Source organism: Cervus elaphus, chromosome 3, assembly GCF_910594005.1.
Source record: "Cervus elaphus chromosome 3, mCerEla1.1, whole genome shotgun sequence".
Lineage (NCBI taxonomy): Eukaryota > Metazoa > Chordata > Mammalia > Artiodactyla > Cervidae > Cervus > Cervus elaphus.
This window is the reverse complement of record NC_057817.1, coordinates 22,763,565-22,783,258: the sequence shown is the minus strand read 5'-3', so window position 1 is coordinate 22,783,258 and position 19,694 is coordinate 22,763,565. Positions and strand designations below refer to the sequence as shown.

The window sequence follows — 19,694 nt, the reverse complement described above, 5'->3', positions numbered from 1 at the left end:
GAGGCTCTCTGGCTCTCTCAGAATGATTAAGGCAGAGGCAAAGACTGTGACTCAGATAGCTCTCAACATGAATGAGTGTTGTTCTGGGTGTGGTGGGCTACTGCAGGTACAACATGGAAGTCCTTGGTAAAGTGAAAAAAAGGGATCCCTTGATGTAGCTATAGAAGAGTCCAATTGGGGTGTTGAAATGAGCCTTCATGAGTGTATATGCATTAGAATTCAATCACCTATTTTTCTGTTCACTCAGTATCTTAGAATATGTGTGTCTTGGATACATTGATGAATAAAACAGACAAAAATCTTCACCTTCTTGGAGCCTACATTCTTATGACAAGGTAGTGAGAGGCAGATAAACATGAAAAATAAGTGAATTATTTAGTGTGTTAGAAGATAAGTGCTATGGAAAGAAAAACTATTTACTAGAGGGAGTACTGAGAAAGGCTGCAATTTAAAATGTAACGATCATGGTAGGTATGATTGAGAAGGTGGCATTTGAGCAAACATTTGAAGAAGAGGGAATGAGCCATTTGACTTTTGGGGAAGTGTGCCGGGTAGAAGAGACGATTAGTGCAAAGGTTCCAAGGTGAAAGTGTGCCTCGTGTGATTAGGAATAATGAGGAGTCCCATGTGTCCCAAAATGGATTAAACAAGAATTGTAGTAGACGGTGAAGCCAGAGTGTTAGAGTAAGAATGTGGTTATTTGAAGGTTTTTATTGGTTATTAAATTCTAGTTTATTATCAGTAATGTAGGTTTTATTGTTAAATATGTAGTTCTAGTTATTTAAGTTTGCCATGTTAAAACGTAGATTAGTAAAAAAAAAAACAAAAAACTAACACTAAGAGTTTGAGTCTTAAAATTTATTATCAGTCATTTTGTTTGAGGAATAACTTTTAAGTTCTCTATCCTTAAGGCAGTAGTTTTTGATTCTTTACAGAATGATTTGGAGCAAGTACTACGTCAAATTGGTGATAAGGACCAAAAGATCCAGAACCTTGAAGCCTTATTACAGAAGAGCAAAGAAAATATTTCTTTACTAGAAAAGGAGAGAGAAGATCTTTATGCAAAAATTCAGGCTGGTGAGGGAGAGACTGCTGTTCTTAACCAATTACAAGAAAAAAACCATACATTGCAAGAACAAGTAAGCTTGCAAGTGTATTCTGTTTCTAAAATTTACTTTTATCTCTCTAAATCTTACTAAGTGGTTTATCTAAATAATTCTTCTGTTATTTTTAGTACTTTTAAATTTATTTTGTGTTTCTGACAGATATTTCATTTACCTCAGAGGTGGGTTGCTACTGTAGTGAAAGTAAATTAACATGATTTGATGAAAGAATTCTGAGTTCATGTCCCAGGATGTGATTTATTACCTGTGTGACCATGAGCAAATCATTTCACTTTGTTGGCTCATTTGAAAAGTATAGTTAACTCATATTGAAAAGTTATTAATGATACATTCTTATCTCATGGCATTTTGTGACGTTTTGGAAAAAAGTGAGTAACAAAATATAAACTGAACTACTAATCAAGTGTTAGTTGTTACTGTGTATTGGTTAATATCTAGGCTTAGTGGTTACCTATATTTTAATGATGTATGTTTTTGGAATACATAGCTGTTAATGATTTTGATAACTAGTTGCCTTATTCTAACATTTGTATGTTAGTTTAAATGAAGCTTATAAAATTTAGCTTAATACATTTTCAGACTGTAAAGAACAGTTGCTTACCAAATAGCCACTTTTTTGGGAAGAATTGTCCAATAAGGGAATTGTAATTATCTAAATGAGAAAGTATTAAAGAATAAGTTGTTTCAGTTTTCTAATTTGAGTATTAGAATATGACACAATTTTTTCCCCACAGATTTCAAAGTTAGCCTTAGTTACCAGTTTAGACTAGTTTTTGGTTGAAAGTTGCATACAAATTAACTTTGCTTATTATACAAAAATGATCAGAAAAGCATACACAATTTTGAAGAAAGAATAAATAAAAGTAAGTTTATGTACTTCTGCTTCTGGCCATGTTGGAGTAACTGATACCTCTTTAGTCCTCCCACTATAAACAACTGGAAAAGTGGAAAAAACTGTGTAAAACTAGTTTTCAGACATTGTACAACAAATGCACAGGGTTTTCATCCCTGAGAGAAGAGAAGTAAGCAAAGTGAGCCTTTTGAGCATTCCAGCTTTTGACCTGGAGACATTTTTCAGACTGGTGCAAGGTGAGGGAATCCAAGGAAAACACAGTGGTCTCTGAACTAAAGCATGCGAGATTTGAAATTCAGGGAGATTGAACTCAAATTTGCAGACAGAATGTCAGAGACAAGGGAACAATGTAGAGAAAAAGGTCCAGAAATCTGGGTAGGGATTTGCTTGAACCTTTAGTTGAATGCTAACCTTTACACTCTTCAGGAGAGATTCCACGAGGCCAGACAATGACCAGTTGTTAGGAGCTGCAACTGAAAAATGATCAGAACTCAGAGAGCTTGGAAACATTCAGGTCTTAACCAGTCAGAGAAGACAGACACTTGGGGGCATTCAGCAGAAACCCCAGTAATGTCACACCTTAGAATTAAAGCTGAATTAGCCCTAGAGTAAAAGCTAGTGTGCATAAGCATGGGAATGAGCCTGAAAAGGATCCAGGTGAACCACAAGTATATTAACTGCCTACTGGAGCAAAATTCAATATTCTTTGAAAGAAGACAACAAATTTCAGACTTGTCATAACAAATATAAAAAAAAAATTACTAGATAACACAGAGTGGAAAACATATGAGCTATAAGTAAGAGAAAAGTGATTCAATGGAAATAAAACCTGAAATAAGAGAGGATAGAGTCGTCATATAAGTACCTTAACACAGCTTTTAAAATATATGGATTTAAAGAAAAAACTATAATAATGGAAATAGAAGTGGAAACAAAAAATAGAACTGTTAGAGGTTAAAAAAATACCTAAAATGAAAATATCACTGAATGACTATATTGAGTGGAAAAAACAGTATCGGTGACCATTAAGACAAGGTAATTGAAACTGTCCACAATGAAGCCCAGAGAGACAAAAAATTGGAGTAAAAAATGAAGAGTGCCTTAGTGACCTTTAGGATAGCAACATGTAGTCTAGGATATATGTATGTTTGTGTGTGTATGGTGTATACATATGTTTGTGTGTGTGTGTGTATATATATATATAATTTGTGTTAAAGAAAAATGTTTATAGAAATAATGACTGAAAAATTGTAAAGTTGATTAAAAATATGAAAGCACAGATTCAAGAAACTCCTGATCCATCCAGAGTACCCCAAAGAAACATCAGATGAGTTGGATTTCACCTAAATTAAAAACAGATGCTCTTCAAAAGACACCATTACAAAAATAAAAGCTAAGACACAGATGGGAGAAAATAGATGTAGGACATACATCTGACAATTGAGAAACATCCAGAATATATAAAGAACTCTTAATAGTCAGCTCAGTGATTGTCTGGGGCGAGATGAGTGGAGGGTATTGAGTGCATGAAGAAGCTTTTGGGGGTAATCAGAAGGTTTTCTTGTTTGTCTGTGGTAGTTAAATGAATGTACATATTGATTAATCCTCAAACTGTATAATTGAATTGCGTAAATTATATTTAAATTATAATTCAGTAGAGTCGGTTTTAAAAATGGTAAGAATTCTGAATCTGATATTGTTTGTTATGATTCTCAGGTTATATTTACTTATTTTTGGAAAAATGTGGATAATTTTTCTTGAAAAAAAAAGTTGAGATAATCTATCTTAGGGTATTTTAGCATTCTTATGGGTTTCTTCATTCTTGTTATATCATTTGTGGCCTTCATAATTAGATCCCTGCTTATATGACAGGTAACTCAGCTAACAGAAAAGCTGAAGAATCAGTCAGAAAGCCATAAACAAGCCCAGGAGAATTTGCATGACCAGGTGCAGGAGCAGAAGGCACATCTTAGAGCTGCACAAGACCGTGTCCTTTCCCTGGAAGCCAGCATCAGTGAATTAAATAGTCAGTTAAATGAAAGCAAGGAGAAGGTTTCCCAGCTTGATATACAGGTAATATTGCATTGTGCAACTTGCTTGTATGAATAAAATACCAGTTTTAAGCTATCACATTTAAATTATTTTTCTCTCTTCCTCTCCATCCCCTGCCTTAATTATTAATTGGAAAAATAGAAATAGGAATTAGAGTTGTATGTGGACAGTTTGTTAAGCTTTTCTGTTTGCCTTTCTCCCTACCAGAGATTTTTACTTTTCTCTTTTTCCATGAGGCCCTTACTACTGTTTTTGAAGTTCAAAGTAGTTTGTTATTATACCGTTAGATTTCTGTTACAGATGTTTGAGTTTATTTTGAATTTGATTTTTTAATTTTACTTTAAATGTTTGATTTTTAAAAAAAAAAAAAAACACCCCAAACTTTAGGGGATTCCCTGGTGGTCCAGTGATTAGGACTTGGCGCTTTCACTGTTGAGAGCCCAGATTCAGTCCCTAGTTGGGAAACTAAAATTCCTCAAGCTGCATGTGCAGCCAAAAAATAACTTTATATAGTACAATTATGTATTTTAATATGTTTTCCTTCAGAGGCCAATATGGAAGCCTTGCTCAGTGAGTCAGTCACGGCGTGGGGGATTAAGATATATTTCTTTCTCCATTCTCATTATTGTTTTTTTATTCTGTACTACAATAGAGAAAGTTTTAGAAACATTTGTAAGCCTTAGTTTTATTTTAGGAGAATAATTCCATTAAAACCAGAAATAATATAATAACAAGTATACTATTAGAATTTGGGAAAAAGAGGATACACCTTTCTTTTTAAAATTTATTAGATGAGTTACAGATAATTCAATATGTAGATGTCCAATTTAAGAGAGAAGGGTGTACTTTGGTGTTCTATAGGGACTTTTTTTTATCATTTATTAAAACATTATTAGAGGATTCTCCCCTATTCACTCCTGTTTGGGGGATTATCACATATTTATTTTTTAATATCTAAATCTTTGTTTTCTGCTGAAAGATTTAATTTTAAAAATTAATGAGAAAAGTATTGTACACTCATCAAGCGGAAACCAAGAACTAAATACAAATTAAATGAGTTGTAAATTTTGTTACAGGTTAAAGCCAAAACTGAATTATTACTATCAGCAGAAGCAGCAAAAACTGCTCAAAGAGCAGATCTTCAGAATCATTTGGACACAGCCCAAAATGCATTACAAGATAAACAGCAGGTAGGAGAAGTTGATGCAGTTTCCTATCATAACCTAATGTTTTGGTAGATAGATTAACTGGAAAAATATGTGAAAATGATACTTTGATATAATATTGTGATTGACTTGCTTATTCTCCTTAATTTCTCCTTGAATTCAGAACCAGTGAGTGGAATATGCAGGAATTAGACAGATGGAGATAAAATATAATCTTTGGGAATTTCCTGGCAGTCAGTGGTTAAGACTTGGTGCTTTTGCTATGGTGGCCCGGGTTCAATCCCTGGTCGGGGAACTAATAATCCTGCAAACTGTGAGGTGCAGCCGAAAAAAGAAAAGTATATCATTTATGTTCTTGATAAAGTTCAACTTGTGCAGTTGTGGTTGAGCTTCTTAATACTGTTGTTCTCCCATAATAGAGACCTTGGTGTGGTGAAATATTTACTCCTAATTTTTGAATTGTTTCTTCATCCTATTAAGTGGCAATGACTGGGAAAGACAGACAGACTTCCACACCTGTTTTAAGTGGACAGTCAGGCGGTGACCCAGGTATACTTAGCTCTTGGCAGGAAAAGAGCAGCATGTATTCCTCTTTTTTCCTGGGGGTAGGAGTAAAAGTGGGGCTAGAAAGAATACCAAAGTTACTCTTTTCAACACTTCTGATAGAATAAAAGCTTCCTACTTCAGGGTCAAGGTTAAAATGTTGGTAGATTTTTCTTACCTTTGACCAGGTAGGAGTTTAAAAAATTTACTTTTTATTTGAGAAGCAATATGGTTGTTGATCCAAAAAGTTTTATTAATAATATACTAGTATATATCAAGTTAATAAAACCTTTCTCTATATTTACCTTTAACTGCAATCCATTTTTCTCCTTATATGGAAATTTTGCTTTTAGGTTTGGTATATTTCCTTCCAGACTTCTGTAATCATTGAAGAAAAAATGTGTGTGTGTGTGTATGTGTGTGTGTGTACATACAGGTCTTTTGTTTTATACACATGGTTTCACTATGTATGTTCTACAACTTGCTTTTTACTTTGCATTATTGCTAAACACATCTATAAAGTATTTTCTAAGAACTAAATCAGTGCCAAAAAGTATAATGGAAAAAGTATTTATATGAATAACCACATAAAAGTTGAAATTTTTATTTGTCCAAAATATTACTAGCAAAATTCTAAAGCAAGCAGCAGAAGAATAGAACATTTTCTGAAGTATGTCTGATGAAAGATTGATATTTTTGTTTAAAACATTTTTACATAAGAAATAAATGAATCTACAAAAAGAAGTAAAAGATCAAAACTATATTAGGAAATCTTCATATTCATTAAGAATTAATTGCAAATTAAGACAGTAATATGCCCTTATTAAGGTAAAATGTTTGTGTGCATGTGTTTAACACTGGAAAGGCTAGACATGGTATAGAAGAACAAGTCACTTCCACATGTTGCTTGCAGTTCAACCTTTTGATGGTAATAGGGAAAGCTGGTTGGCAATATATTTAAGACCTTTAAGATTTTTCATATTCTTAATCTCACTTTTAGTCCTTTACTCTAGGGAAATAATCATAGTTTTAAGGATGGTGTTTGCATATCTGTTGGAAAGGTTTATAGCAATCCAAGAATACAACAGAGGGCCTTTGGCTAAATAATGATCTATATGAATAAAATAAAAATTTATGCAGTCATGTATAATGATAGTTTAGAAGATAATATCACAGTTTTATGATGCTTTGTTATAAAAACAAAGGAAGTTACAGTGAAACTGTATGTAAACTGACATCCTTTATCTGAAAAGTAGAAATAAAGAAATAGAAACTAACATACAGAAAAGTCTAGAAGGAAGGTTATCAAAACATTAATAGTATCTATGGGCAGTGGATTTCCTAATAATCTTATATTTTTTGTTCTGCAATTAGATATTCCAAATCAATTGAACAAGTATTATAATGTAATCAATGTAATTAAAAATATTTTTAAAAATGGTATCTTGAACATTGAAAATATTTAATTATAGGATAAAAGCGTTACTTTGTTGTTAGCCTACTTAATATCCTGTTGTCTCTTTTGGCTTCTAAAATAACTCTTCCTAGAAAAAGTTATTGAGCAGTTAAGTGTATAAATGTAGTATCTCAGAGTGTGTACAACTTCAGTTCAGGTCCTTTATGTTGATGGGTAAATATAATCTCATATATATTATTAGGCTTATCTCTGGACTTACTAAAAATACTTTCTTAGAGTTTTCTGCTTTACTTTGAGCAAACATTTGGGCACTATAGTAAAGTAAATGTCACCAAAGTTGTCTTTAATTATACTTTCTATAGGAGTTAAATAAGATCACTACTCAGTTGGATCAGGTCACTACAAAGTTGCAGGACAAGCAAGAACATTGCAGTCAGCTGGAAAGTCATCTTAAAGAATATAAAGAGAAATATCTGTCTTTAGAACAGAAAACTGAAGAATTAGAAGGTCAAATCAAGGTTTGTATAAAAAACTAGCTATATTTTCTGTTGCTATAACAGTGGAAGTTGATGACCTAGAAGGAATCCAAGATTTTAAATTTGCAAGTGAAGGTCAAGTTGTGATATAAAAATTATTTGTAATTTTTCATGTCTTAATTTTGAATTCCACCTTTACTTTTAATTTCTTCACTAATGGATGGCTTTACAAATAGCAGTTAATATATATACTGGTTCCATTGTAAAGTGTAAATGTTTCAGAGAGATAGTCGACTAGGTGTCTACTCTGTAATTACAGGGAATTTATTTATGTTGTTCTTGTGAAGTCTCTTCTACCTCATCATTGCTATCTCCTTCCCTCCTTATTCCAAAATAATACTCAGTTATGGTATCTTTCTTCTGTTTTACATTTATACCCTTTGGATTTTATTTCTGATTAATATTATTAAAATTTTCACTGTGGTAAACTGTTTTTCTTTAACTCAACTTCAAGTGAAAGTGTTGATTTATATTAAAGAAATTAAATAACTACATATATTAGAGAAGGATTTTACCTGAGTCCTTTGCTCTTTGAATTAGAGCTACTATAAGTAAAACAAATTTCTCAAGTTACTATATGTGAAATTTACACCTTCACAGTCAGATGAAGCACTTCCCGTACAATTGTAGAATCATGGGCTGTGTGTATGTATAGATGTGCATAGAAGAAGAAAATTACATTTACAGTTCTATTTATGGGTTCCCTTTTCTTTATGGTCAGTAATAATAGTATGACAGATTACATGGTGTAATGATTGAAAAGAACAGAAAAAATTTTTTTTTGTCTATTTGTTTTTAGTTGAAGGGCATGTAACGAGGATTCTTTTTTTTTTTTTTTCTTTGGATTCTTTTTTTTATATATAATTGGAAGATAATTGCTTTACAATATGGGCTGGCTTCTGCCACACAACAATGTGAATCAGCCACAAGTACACATATGTTCCCCTCCCTCCTGAACCTCACCCCCCACCCCATCCCACCCCTCTAGGTTGTCACAGAGCACCAGGATGAGCTCTCTGTGCCCAATATAGCAGCTTCCCACTTTGGCAGGAAGAGCAGCTGGGAAGTCAGAGGGCCATCTCCTAAAGAAGAGCTGAGTGTTAGGTATTAAAAGCACACTGATGGGGACTTCCCTGGTGGTCCAGTGGTTAAGAATCTGCCTGCCAATACAGGGGACACAGGTTCGATCCCTGGTCAGGGAAGATCCACATGCCATTGAGCAACTAAGCCCACAAACTGCAACTCCTGAAGCCCATGCTCTAGAAGCCTGCACACCGCAACTAGGGAGTAGCCCCCACTCATGGCAACTAGAGAAAGCCCTGGTGCAGCAATGAAGACCCAGTACAGCCAAAACTAAAAATAAATAAATAAGTATATTTAAAAGCACACTGAAAAGGGGAGAGGGGGCAAAAGATGCAGATCGGGGTCCTCTGAGGGCCTCTGGGTAGAGCACCAGCATTGTCCGCCGCATCTTGCCAAAACCAAATGCAACAAACAAGGCAAAAGAAAATACTTTCCCCTTGTGTTCTTGCTGAACCAGTTCGAGTCAATGTACCCTGCTGCCTTAATCTCCCAGGACTGCCATAACAAATTCCCACAAACTGAGCGGCTTAAAACAACAGAAATGTATTCTCTCACAGCTCTGGAGGCTAGAAGTCCAAAATCCAAGTGTTGGCAGGACCACACCCCACCACCACCACACATACACACAACTCACAATACCTCTAGGGGAGGATCCGTCCTTGTCTCTTTCCCACTTCCGGTAACTTCAGGCATTCCTTTCCTTGTGGCTGCATCACTCCAGCCTCTGCCTCCATCATTCTTAATTTAGGCCCATTTTCTCTGTCCACATGTTCCTCTTCTTATGAGGATAGCAGTTATATTAAACTTAGACCAACCCTAATCCAGTATCAGTTCTGTTATTTGCTCAGTAGTGTCTGACTCTTTGCAACCAACCCCATGGACTGCAGCACACCAGGCCTCCCTGTCTATCACCAACACCCAGAGCTTACACAAATTCATGTCCATTGAGTCAGTGATGCCATCCAGTCATTTCATCCTCAGCTGTCCCCTTCTCCTTCTGCCTTCAATCTTTCCCAGCATCAGGGTCTTTTCCAATAATTCAGATCTTTGCATCAGGTGGCCAAAGTATTGGAGTTTCAGCTTCAGCATCAGTCCTTCCAATGAATATTCAGGACTGATTTCCTTTAGGATGGACTGGTTGGATTTCCTTGCAGTCGAAGGGACTCTCAAGAGGTCTTCTCTAACACCACAGTTAAAAAGCATTAATTCTTTGGTGCTCAGCTTTCATTTTGGTCCAACTCTCACATCCATGCATGACTACTGGAAAAAACCATAGCTTTGACTAGATGGACCTTTGTTGGCAAAGTAAAGTCTCTACTTTTTAATATGCTGTCTAGGTTGGTCATAGCTTTTCTTCCAAGGAATAAGCGTCTTTTAATTTCATGGCTGCAGTCACCATCTGCAGTGATTTTGGAGCCCAGTATGACCTCCTTTTAACTACGTACATTTGCAAAGACCCTACTTCTAAAAAAAGGTCACATTCTAGGACTTTCCTGGTGGTCCAGTGGTTAAGAATCCACCTAGCAGTGCAGGGTACATGGGTTTGATCCCTGGTCAGGGAACTAAGATCCCACATGCCTCGGAGCAAATAAGCCTCTACTAGTGAGCCCACATGCTCTGGAGCCTGCACACCGCAACTATAGAGACTGTGGCCTGCAATAAAAGATCTCACATACTGAAACTGAAAGGTTGTTGCTGAACGATAAGACGTGGGATTCTTGGCCTCCGGAGGAGACGAATTCAATCCGGGGCCAGAGACGAGGCTGGATCGCTCAGAGCTTTTGTGTAATAAAGTTTTATTAAAGTATAAAGGAGATAGAGAAAGCTTCTGACATAGGCATCAGAAGGGGGCAAAAGAGTACCCCGTAACGAGGATTCTGTTTGAGTATCTTTTTGTTGTTGTTGTTTAGTCACTAAGTTGTGTCCAACTCCCTGTGACTCCAGGGACTGCAACATGCCAGGCTCCTCTGTCCTTCACTATCTCCTGGAGTTAGCACAAATTCATATCCGATGCTATCTATCCATCTCATCCTGTGTCGCCCCTTCTCCTTTTGCCTTCAGTCTTTCCCAGCATCAGAGTCTTTTCCAGTGAGTTGGCTTTACACATCAGGTGGCTAAAGTTGGAACTTCAGCATCAGTCCTTCCAGTGAATATTCAGGGTTGATTTACTTTAGCATCGACTGGTTTGATCTTTCTGTGGTCCAAGGGACTCTCAAGAGTCTTCTCCAGCACAATTCGAAAGCATCAATTCTTCAGCACTCAGCCTTCTTCATCGTCCAACTTTTCACGTACATACGTGACTACTGGAAAAACCATAGCTTTGACTATATGGACCTTTGTCAGCAAAGTGATGTCTCTGCTTTCTACACTTGTCTAGGTTTGTATAGCTTTCCTTCCAAGGAGCAAGCATCTTTGAATTTCATGGCTGCAGTCATTGTCTGCAGTGATTTTGGAGCCCAAGAAAATAAAATCTATCACTGCTTCCACTTTTCCCCCTTTATTTGCCATGAAGTGATGGAACTAGATGCCATGATCTTGGTTTTTTGAATGTTGTTTTAAGCCAGCTTTTTCACTCTCCTCTTTCACCTCATCAAGAGGCTCTTCAGTTCCTCTTCACTTTCTTCCATTAGCGTGGTATTATCTGCATATCTGAGGTTGTTGATATTTCTTTTGGCAATCTTGAGTCCACCTTGTGATGCACCCATCCTGGCATTTTTTATGATGTACTTCCCGTGTACATTAAAGAAACAGGGTGACAGTGTAAGCCTTGTGTGCTCCTTTCCCAGTATTGAACCATCAGTTGTTCCACGTAAGGTTCTTACTGTGGCTTCTTGACCTACATACAGGTTTCTTAGGAGATAGGTTAGGTGGTCTGGTATTCCCATCTCTTTAAAAATTTTCCACAGTTGTGGTCCACACAAAAGTCTTTAGCATAGTCAATGAAGCAGTAGTAGATGTTTTTCTGGAACTCCACCCTTGCTTTCTTTTAAGATCCAACAAATGTTGGCAATTTGATGTCTGGTTCCTTTGCCTTTTCTAAACCCAGGTTGAATATCTGGAAGTTCTTGTTTCATGAACTGCTGAAGCCTAGCCTGAAGGATTTTGAGTATAACCTTCCTAGCATGTGAATGAGCACGATTGTATGGCAGTTGGAACATTCTTTGGCATTGCCCTTCTTTGGGATTGGAATGAAAACTGACCGTTTCCAGTCCTGGACCTTTGGACCTATGGATTACAGACCTTTGTGGGCAAAGTGATGTCTCTGCTTTTTAATATGGTTTCTAGGTTTGTCATAGCTTTCTTTCTAAGGAGCAAGCATCTTTGAATTTCGTGTCTGCAGTCACTGTCCATAGTGATTTTGGAGCCTAGGAAAATAACATCTGTCTCTGCTTCCACTTTTCCCCCTTCTGTTTGCATGAAATGCTTGATTGGATGCCATGATCTTTGTTTTTTGAATGTTGAGTTTTAAGCCAGCTTTTCACTCTTCTCTTTTACCTTCATCAAGAGGCTATTTAGTTCCTCTTCACTTTCTGCCATTAGAGTGATCCTATCTGCATATCTGAGGTTGTTGATATTTCTCCCAGCAGTCTTGATAGCAGCGTGTGATTCATCCAGCCCAACATTTCATATGACGTATTCTGCAAATAAGTTAAATAAACAGAGTGACAATATACAACCTGTGGTACTCCTTTCCCAGTTACAGTTATTAAGAAAATGCATTGCTTATAGATGTTCAAACTATACATTCAACAATTTGATTTTGTAAATTTGTAAAAATAGACAGTTATATGTATGTATATGAGATAGAAGTCACACTGTAAAGAATAATAATCTCTAAATGAAGAGATTATAGATGCCAAATCCAAATTTAATTGGCTTCATATTTATGGTCAAGAGGTATTAATGAGGATGACATGACAACTCCATTTTAGTTTTGAATATTTATATCAATATTTATATTCAGTTGTTAACTGAATATAAAAGATTATAAATTTTAATTGGGCCCTTTGTTTTTTCATACACGAGTTAATAACTTTTATTCAAGTAATAAATATAATTATATTAAGTTTATTCTCTTATTCAGTTCATTTTAAAAGTTAAAACTTAGTGACTGTCTCATACATAAAGTCTGCTACTAGATCTTGTGAAAGAGTCCAAGGTAAATGGCTCCTTTATTCAATAATGAGTTTAGAATATGTTTTTTGTTATTAACACAAGTATTTTTGTGTGCTAGCATCAGTTTGAGTATAAACTAATGTAGTAATGTTTAGTAGATAATTGCTGACACTAAATGGTTTTATATTATATTTCTGCCACAGAAACTAGCAGCTGATCTGCTTGACGTTAGAGCCAGCAAGGAGCAAGCCCTGCAGGACCTGCAGCAACAGAGGCGGACGAGTGCGGATTTAGAGCTTCGAGCCACAGAACTGAGCAAGCAACTCGAGAGGGAGAAAGAAATGTGAGCTAAACTACTTATGGGAGAGGACTGTAAACCAAGTATTAAGTTTTTCATAAGATTTCAGTTTTTCTATCATAGTGCTTAAAGATTTACCTTGTAAACTGCTGATATTAATGTGCATGAAAAATAAAGCCATCACAATTTGGTTAAATAGGATGGCTTATATCCAGTCACATTTCAGTAGACTTTGTCTTTAAAGGCCAAATATGGAGTTGACAGATTGGATCTTTGTCAAGAGGGTGAGGGTTTTTGGCTGTCAGTAGTAAAGATGGAAGTCGATAGCCTGGGAAAGGTGCCTTTCAGGGTAATGAGATTAAAACCCATCAAAGTTGATGATAATTAAGTTGTTGTGCACTTTCATGGTTTCGTCCTTATGTTGGGAGTGATGACCGACAGTTTTGTTTTCATGTCTCGTAAATCGGGTCCTGATGTTAGGAATGTGAGGATACACAGAGGCATTTTGTGCCTCAAATGGCATTTCTTGTCACTCAACATTGCAGTTTCCAGTGCCTAGGTATTTGGGGAGTATATCTGATCCTTTTTTTTTTTTTTTAATGATTTTATTTTATTCATTTATTTTGGCTCTGTTGGTGCTCGTTGCTGCACGGGCGTTCTCTCGCTGTGGCGAGCGGGAGCTCCTCTCCGGTTGCAGTACTCGAGCTCCTTGTTGCGTGGCTAGTCTTGTTGCGGAGCATGCACGGTAGCCTGCACGCGGCTCCGGTGGTTGTGGGTGCAGCTCCTGGGCTCTAGAGCACAGGCTCAGTCAGCATTTGTGGCGCACGGCCTTAGTTGCTCAGCAGCATGTGGGGTCTTCCCGAATCGAAAATCAAGCAGGCAGATTCTTTTCCCGCTGAGCTACCAGGGATGCCCCCCTGAGCCTTTGATCCCCTACCCAGTGATTCGTCACCTCTGGAACCAGTCATGTGACTGTGAAGATGACCTTTGAGGTGGTACTTGTTCTCTTTTCTGAGGCCCCTATGGGCCCAGTAGTTCTTTCCAGTGTGGAAACTTTCCATTTCTAGTAAGGTGTTTTTTTTGTGTTTTTTTTTTAAATTTTTGCCTTTACATTTAATGCAGACATATTTTATATGGGGTCCTGCATTTTTAGGGTACCAAGAAAGGAGGACTGGGCAAACACATCTGAGGTTTGACTAAACCCCACTCCTGGTCACAGGACTCAGCCCACATAATGGGGTCCAGGGCTCCCCTTTCTCAAGGACACTGCACGCAGCTCTTTCCCTCCACTTTCCATCTTCTATTTTCATTACTCTGCAGTTTGTGTTTTCAAATATCCTTTGTGATTTTTTTTCTTTGCTCTATGGGTTACTTAGAAGTATATTGTTTACTTTTCAACTCTTCAGGGTTTCTTTAGATGTCTTACTGTTGCTGGTTTCTCGTTTAATCCCATTGTGGTTATAGAACATACTCAGTAAAACTCGGACATTTCAAACTCTTATTCAGGGCACAGGGTCTGGTTTATCTTGGTTGAGTTTCCTTGTGCACACCTGTGTTTGGTTGGGTAAAGTGTTCTGTAAATATCAGTTCGCTTAAAGTGGTTGATACTGTTGTTCTAATCCTCTGTATCGTTGCCATTGTTTTCTCTGGTCATTTCTATCAGTTTCTGAGAAAGGGGTGTTAAGGTTTCTCAGGTTGTGGATTTATTTATTACTTCCTTTAGTGATGTTTTAAAAAAAATAAACTAAGTTTTATCATCACTGTGCAAACCTTTATTTCTTTATGCCTTCTTTGATTCACATAGTCCTATGATTTTATAATAATTATTTACAGGAAAGTTAAGTAGCGTAGAAAATATATCAAGTTCCAATTTTAGGGTTGCTTGACAGGGATTTTAACTATATTAAAATGATCAAGTAATAGTCATACAACAGCTTTTCTGTCTAGCCCTTTAAATATCAGTGAGGTACAGGATCCTGTGAATGTACTTCATATGTTTTAGCTACTTTTTTTGAAAATAAAAGGTTCTGGGGCTAAAAGTTAGAAAATTTCAAGGTATATATGCAGTTCTGATATTAATACCCAACTTCAGTTATGTGGCTGGTACATCTTTTAATAACCTTTCCTTAATATATTGAATTTATAATAAAGTACATTGGAAATAGTATGCATTCTAGAAATATTACTTTGAACCTGGTTTTATTTTCATTTTAAAAAACGGTTAATCGGTTAATCTCTAATGTGTGCTTTTCTTTTGCTATGTAATATGCATAATTTTATTCATTTTATGAAAACAAAGTCTTTAACTTTCTTAAGCAATATCTTCATTTCTTCATTTTTTTTGAGCTTCTTTAAAACTTTTTATTTTATGTTGGGGTATAGCTGGATTAACAAAAAAATGTTGTGATAGTTTCAAGTGAACAGCAAGGGGACTCAGCTATACATACACATGGATCCATTCCCCCCATTTCCTCAGTCTTACAACATTTCTGTTTTATAAAAAATTGAAGTATAGTTGATTTATAGTATAATGTTAGCTTCGGGTTCTTGAAACTTCTTAATTCATTCAGGTGTAGAAAATTTATGTTAGAGGACAAATGATAAGTCTCTTAACATAATCTACTAGGCTCTAGGATTAAAGTAAATCTTTTGTCTTTTCTCCATGTTTGTTTATCATTTGTTCTCTAACATAATTTTTCTACACCTGAATGAATTAAGAAATTTTAAGAATCTGAAACTAACATGATGCTATAAATCAACTATACTTCAATTTTTTAAAAAACGGAAAAGTTGAGGAAATGGGTTGGAATGATTTTCCTGATTGAGCTTCCCTGGTGGCTCAGACGGTAAAAAAAATCTGCCTGCAATGCAGGAGACCTGAATTCGATCCCTGGGTCAGGAAGATCCCCTGGAGAAGAAAATGGCAACCTATTCCAGAATTCTAGTCTGGCAAATCCTATGGACAGAGGAGCTGACAGCTGCAATCCATGGGGTTGCAAGGACTCAGACAGGACTGAGTGACTAACACTTTCACTTTCATTCTTCCTGGTTATCTTATGTGTTTTGAAGTTTAGGACCTGTCAAATACACAATGTGTTTTATTTTTTCAAGTAAAGAGGCAAATTTCTTTGTCCTTGGGGGCAACATAATAAATCGGTTCTTTAGGATACATGGAACAGTATTTCTGGCTGTCAAAGACTAGATGGTTTGCTGCATGCCCAGATTTCTTTGGGGATAAACTGTGGTTAGACAAGACTGGATTAAATCATGGGCTTAGATGGTCTTGGCTTTACCACTAATTTATTTGACTTGAAGAAAACCATCCTTATCTCTTAAATGACCAAATCAGATGTTCTAAGGCATTTTTTGTTTGTGTGGCTTTATGACATTAAATTATTAGTTTTACTTCTTAACTACAGAAGAAAGTTTTAAAACTCAATTTATTAATGTGAATGGTAGATTAGAAATGATAAATTATACATTATTAAAGAAATTGTTTCTTAAATATTTAGAGTATCTAGTACAAAGTTGGATCTACAGAAGAAATCTGAAGTGCTTGAAAATACTAAGCAAATGCTTACCAAGCAAGAAGAAGAAAAAACAATCCTTAAACAAGAAATTGAAAATTTAAGTCAAGATGCAAAGATGCAGCACAAGGAACTGAATGACAAGATTCAAACAGCAGTAACAGAACTACAAAAAGTGAAGATGGAGAAAGAATCTCTAGTAGCAGAGCTTTCTGCGGCAAAAGAGAAATTATCAAAAGTTTCTGATTCTTTGAAGAACTCCAAAAGTGAATTTGAAAAAGAAAATCAGAAGGGAAAAGCTGTTATATTAGATTTGGTTAGTAGTTTATGTTTATTTTCTTAGGTAGAAATGATTTTTATTTAAAACTTATTGACTTTTCTGCTTAATTCATTGTTGACTTGTCATCCTGCATTTAAATGATCCTAACTGTTGTTATGAGAAAAGGGATGGAGATTATTTAACCTGAGAAAAAGATACTGGTGCTTGTGTGTGTAATTTTCCAATGGCCCAGAAAATTTTCAGTTGAATATATATTCTCTCTGTTGTGGGTCTGATGCTAGATTTGGGCAGGACTGCAGCACGTTTGTCCTTCGGGACATTTCTGCCGAGAATATAGCTACTAATTGAAATGTTTTTCACCTGACTATAAAAAAAAGAAAGAAGATCAGAAAGATCTTAATGACTTCTAACTCTGGTGCTATAAACTTTGATTCTTTCTTCAATTTTCTGAAACTCTAGAAAATACCATGTCTTAGAGCTATTGTAAACAATATTTAAACTATAGAGAAAAACACCTTGAGTCTCAGGAAATACTTATAGGGCAGTGTATCCTCAGAAATATTTTAACCCAGAGTAACGTGGAATAACAGCAAAAATGAAACTCTTGTGTTTTTAATATAAAGGTCAGTGAAAGTGTTGAACATAAAAAGCATGATTTTCAATTGTTACTTTTATATTCTGTTTGGAAAAAATATCTGTACATCTTCCCTCTTAAGTTATATGGGATTATTTTTATTTATTGTTTCCATACTTTAAAAAACTTCCCTCCATTTTTTTGAAGCTCATTATTCTACTTTTAAAATAGCATAAGTTAGTTAATTCTGTAACATAAAAACGTGGTTTCCAAAGTATTCTAAAATCTTGTCTAAATATTATTGAAAGTATTTATTGTGACTACTGGTTGATAATAGAAACTCTTAGCCTCTCTCCCCATTTACTGCTGTAATATTTTTGCCTGTTTTTATTACTGAAATGGATGATTCTATCCCATCTTAAATCATCAGTGATTCTAGTTTATTTCCTTTTGTGGATCTTATTAAGCTTTTAAACCTAAATTCTTAAATTTACTACAAATATTTTCTGCATAATGTAGTTTCCACTTTTTTAGGAGAAAACTTGCAAAGAATTAAAGCATCAGCTTCAAGTACAGACAGAAAGCCTGCATAAGGAACAGAATGAAATGAAAAAGTCACTTGAAAAAGAAAAGGAGGTAAGATTTTCTATAACAGAAATATGTAAAGCATAATAAGGTTTTATGGTTTTGAAATAGTTTCACAGTAGATTCTTAAGTCAAAAAGTTTATTTCCTTTGTGTTCTACCAACTGCTAAAAGGATTTAAGCTAAATTATAATAAAAGGCCCAAAATAAAGGATTATAATTAATAATAATAAATAAATAGAGTCAACTAGCTAGAGTTATTTAATTAAATTATCAAAGTTAAGGAACATTAGTATGGATAAAAAACAGTCTTCACAGATTTTCCATAGAAATGACATTTAAGTGCTCTTTATTTTATTGACATTTATGTTAATGGAATATTTGATAATGGTTATATAACAATTAAGTGATTGTTCTGTGGTTAATGCTTCTGTTGTTTTCCATCGAAACAAATGAGTAAATAAATGGATATAATATATATATATATGTTGTTATTATTCTCTGAAGACATAACCCCTAGCAGTTAGAGTCTAGGCATGTAGCTTTCTAGAGATCTGATTTGATAAGGCAGCAAAACATCATCCCAACAAGTCTTCAGTGTGATTGTGTTCTGGCTGTTGATTGAAAGAAGACATCTGTGTTTTATATGCCAGTCATAGTGGCAAAATTATGGTGATTTAGTGCCCAGGCTGTGAATCCAGATTGTCCGAATTTATATCCTGACTGTGCCAATTATTAGCCATGCTGTCTTGACTTCTCTCAGGCAGATGGCTCATCTCTCTGTGCTCCAGTTTCCTCAGCGGTAAGATGGGGCTGATAGTAGAATCTGTCATGGCATTATTGTGAGAAATAAATGGGTTAATGCATTTCAGAGTGCTTAGAATACCAACTGTAACCAAATAAATGGTTAGGGGTTAGCTATTACTTTATCATTGGTTATCATAACAATCATCAGTATTGTTAATACTACTTGACTCCTGTTTTGCACAAAATATTTCCCTTTGTATTGGAGACAAGCTGAAGCATCCATATATACATAGCACTGAAACTTTTCAAAAATAACTTTGAGTGGTCAAATGCTCAAATTAGGTCTTTAATGAAATATGCATAAAACATGAAAATATGACTTTGGTTGGAAGGGTGAGATGTAGTGTAGTTCACCTTGGCCACAGAAGCACCTCAGTGTGACTTCTATATGATGATTAATTTTGAACAGAAATGTATCCTAATAAATTATGAAAACAGGTAGTAGCAAAGTATGCCTCAAATCTCTAAATGAGGACATGATTTGTGTGGTTTAGATACTTAAGATGTTTGCCAAAATTATTTTGGTTTTATCATAGTTAATATGAAATTATCTTTTCTGATTCACTTTGACTAGTAGACTCAGTTAGCATTTTAAAAATTTTATTTTGCTTTTTTTGGCCCCACTGTGCTGCTTGCAGGGATCTTAGTTCCCCAACCAGGGATTGAACCCAGGCCTGGCAGTGAAAGTGCTGAGTCCTGACCACTGGAGCACCAGGGAATTCAGTTAGCATTTT

At 35.5% G+C, this 19,694-nt stretch overlaps 1 protein-coding gene across 2 annotated transcripts in view; it reads left to right on the top strand.

Moving 5' to 3' along the window:
* The window catches only part of EEA1 (early endosome antigen 1), a 124,924-nt gene that overhangs the window by 87,295 nt on the left and 17,935 nt on the right, over nt 1-19,694 (top strand). For both annotated transcript variants that reach the window (XM_043881146.1, XM_043881156.1), the window contains 7 exons: nt 936-1,139; nt 3,850-4,050; nt 5,106-5,219; nt 7,518-7,673; nt 13,094-13,233; nt 16,701-17,031; nt 18,104-18,205. In XM_043881146.1, the coding sequence (XP_043737081.1) occupies nt 936-1,139; nt 3,850-4,050; nt 5,106-5,219; nt 7,518-7,673; nt 13,094-13,233; nt 16,701-17,031; nt 18,104-18,205 (1,248 nt within the window). The remainder of the gene's footprint in view (nt 1-935; nt 1,140-3,849; nt 4,051-5,105; nt 5,220-7,517; nt 7,674-13,093; nt 13,234-16,700; nt 17,032-18,103; nt 18,206-19,694) is intronic.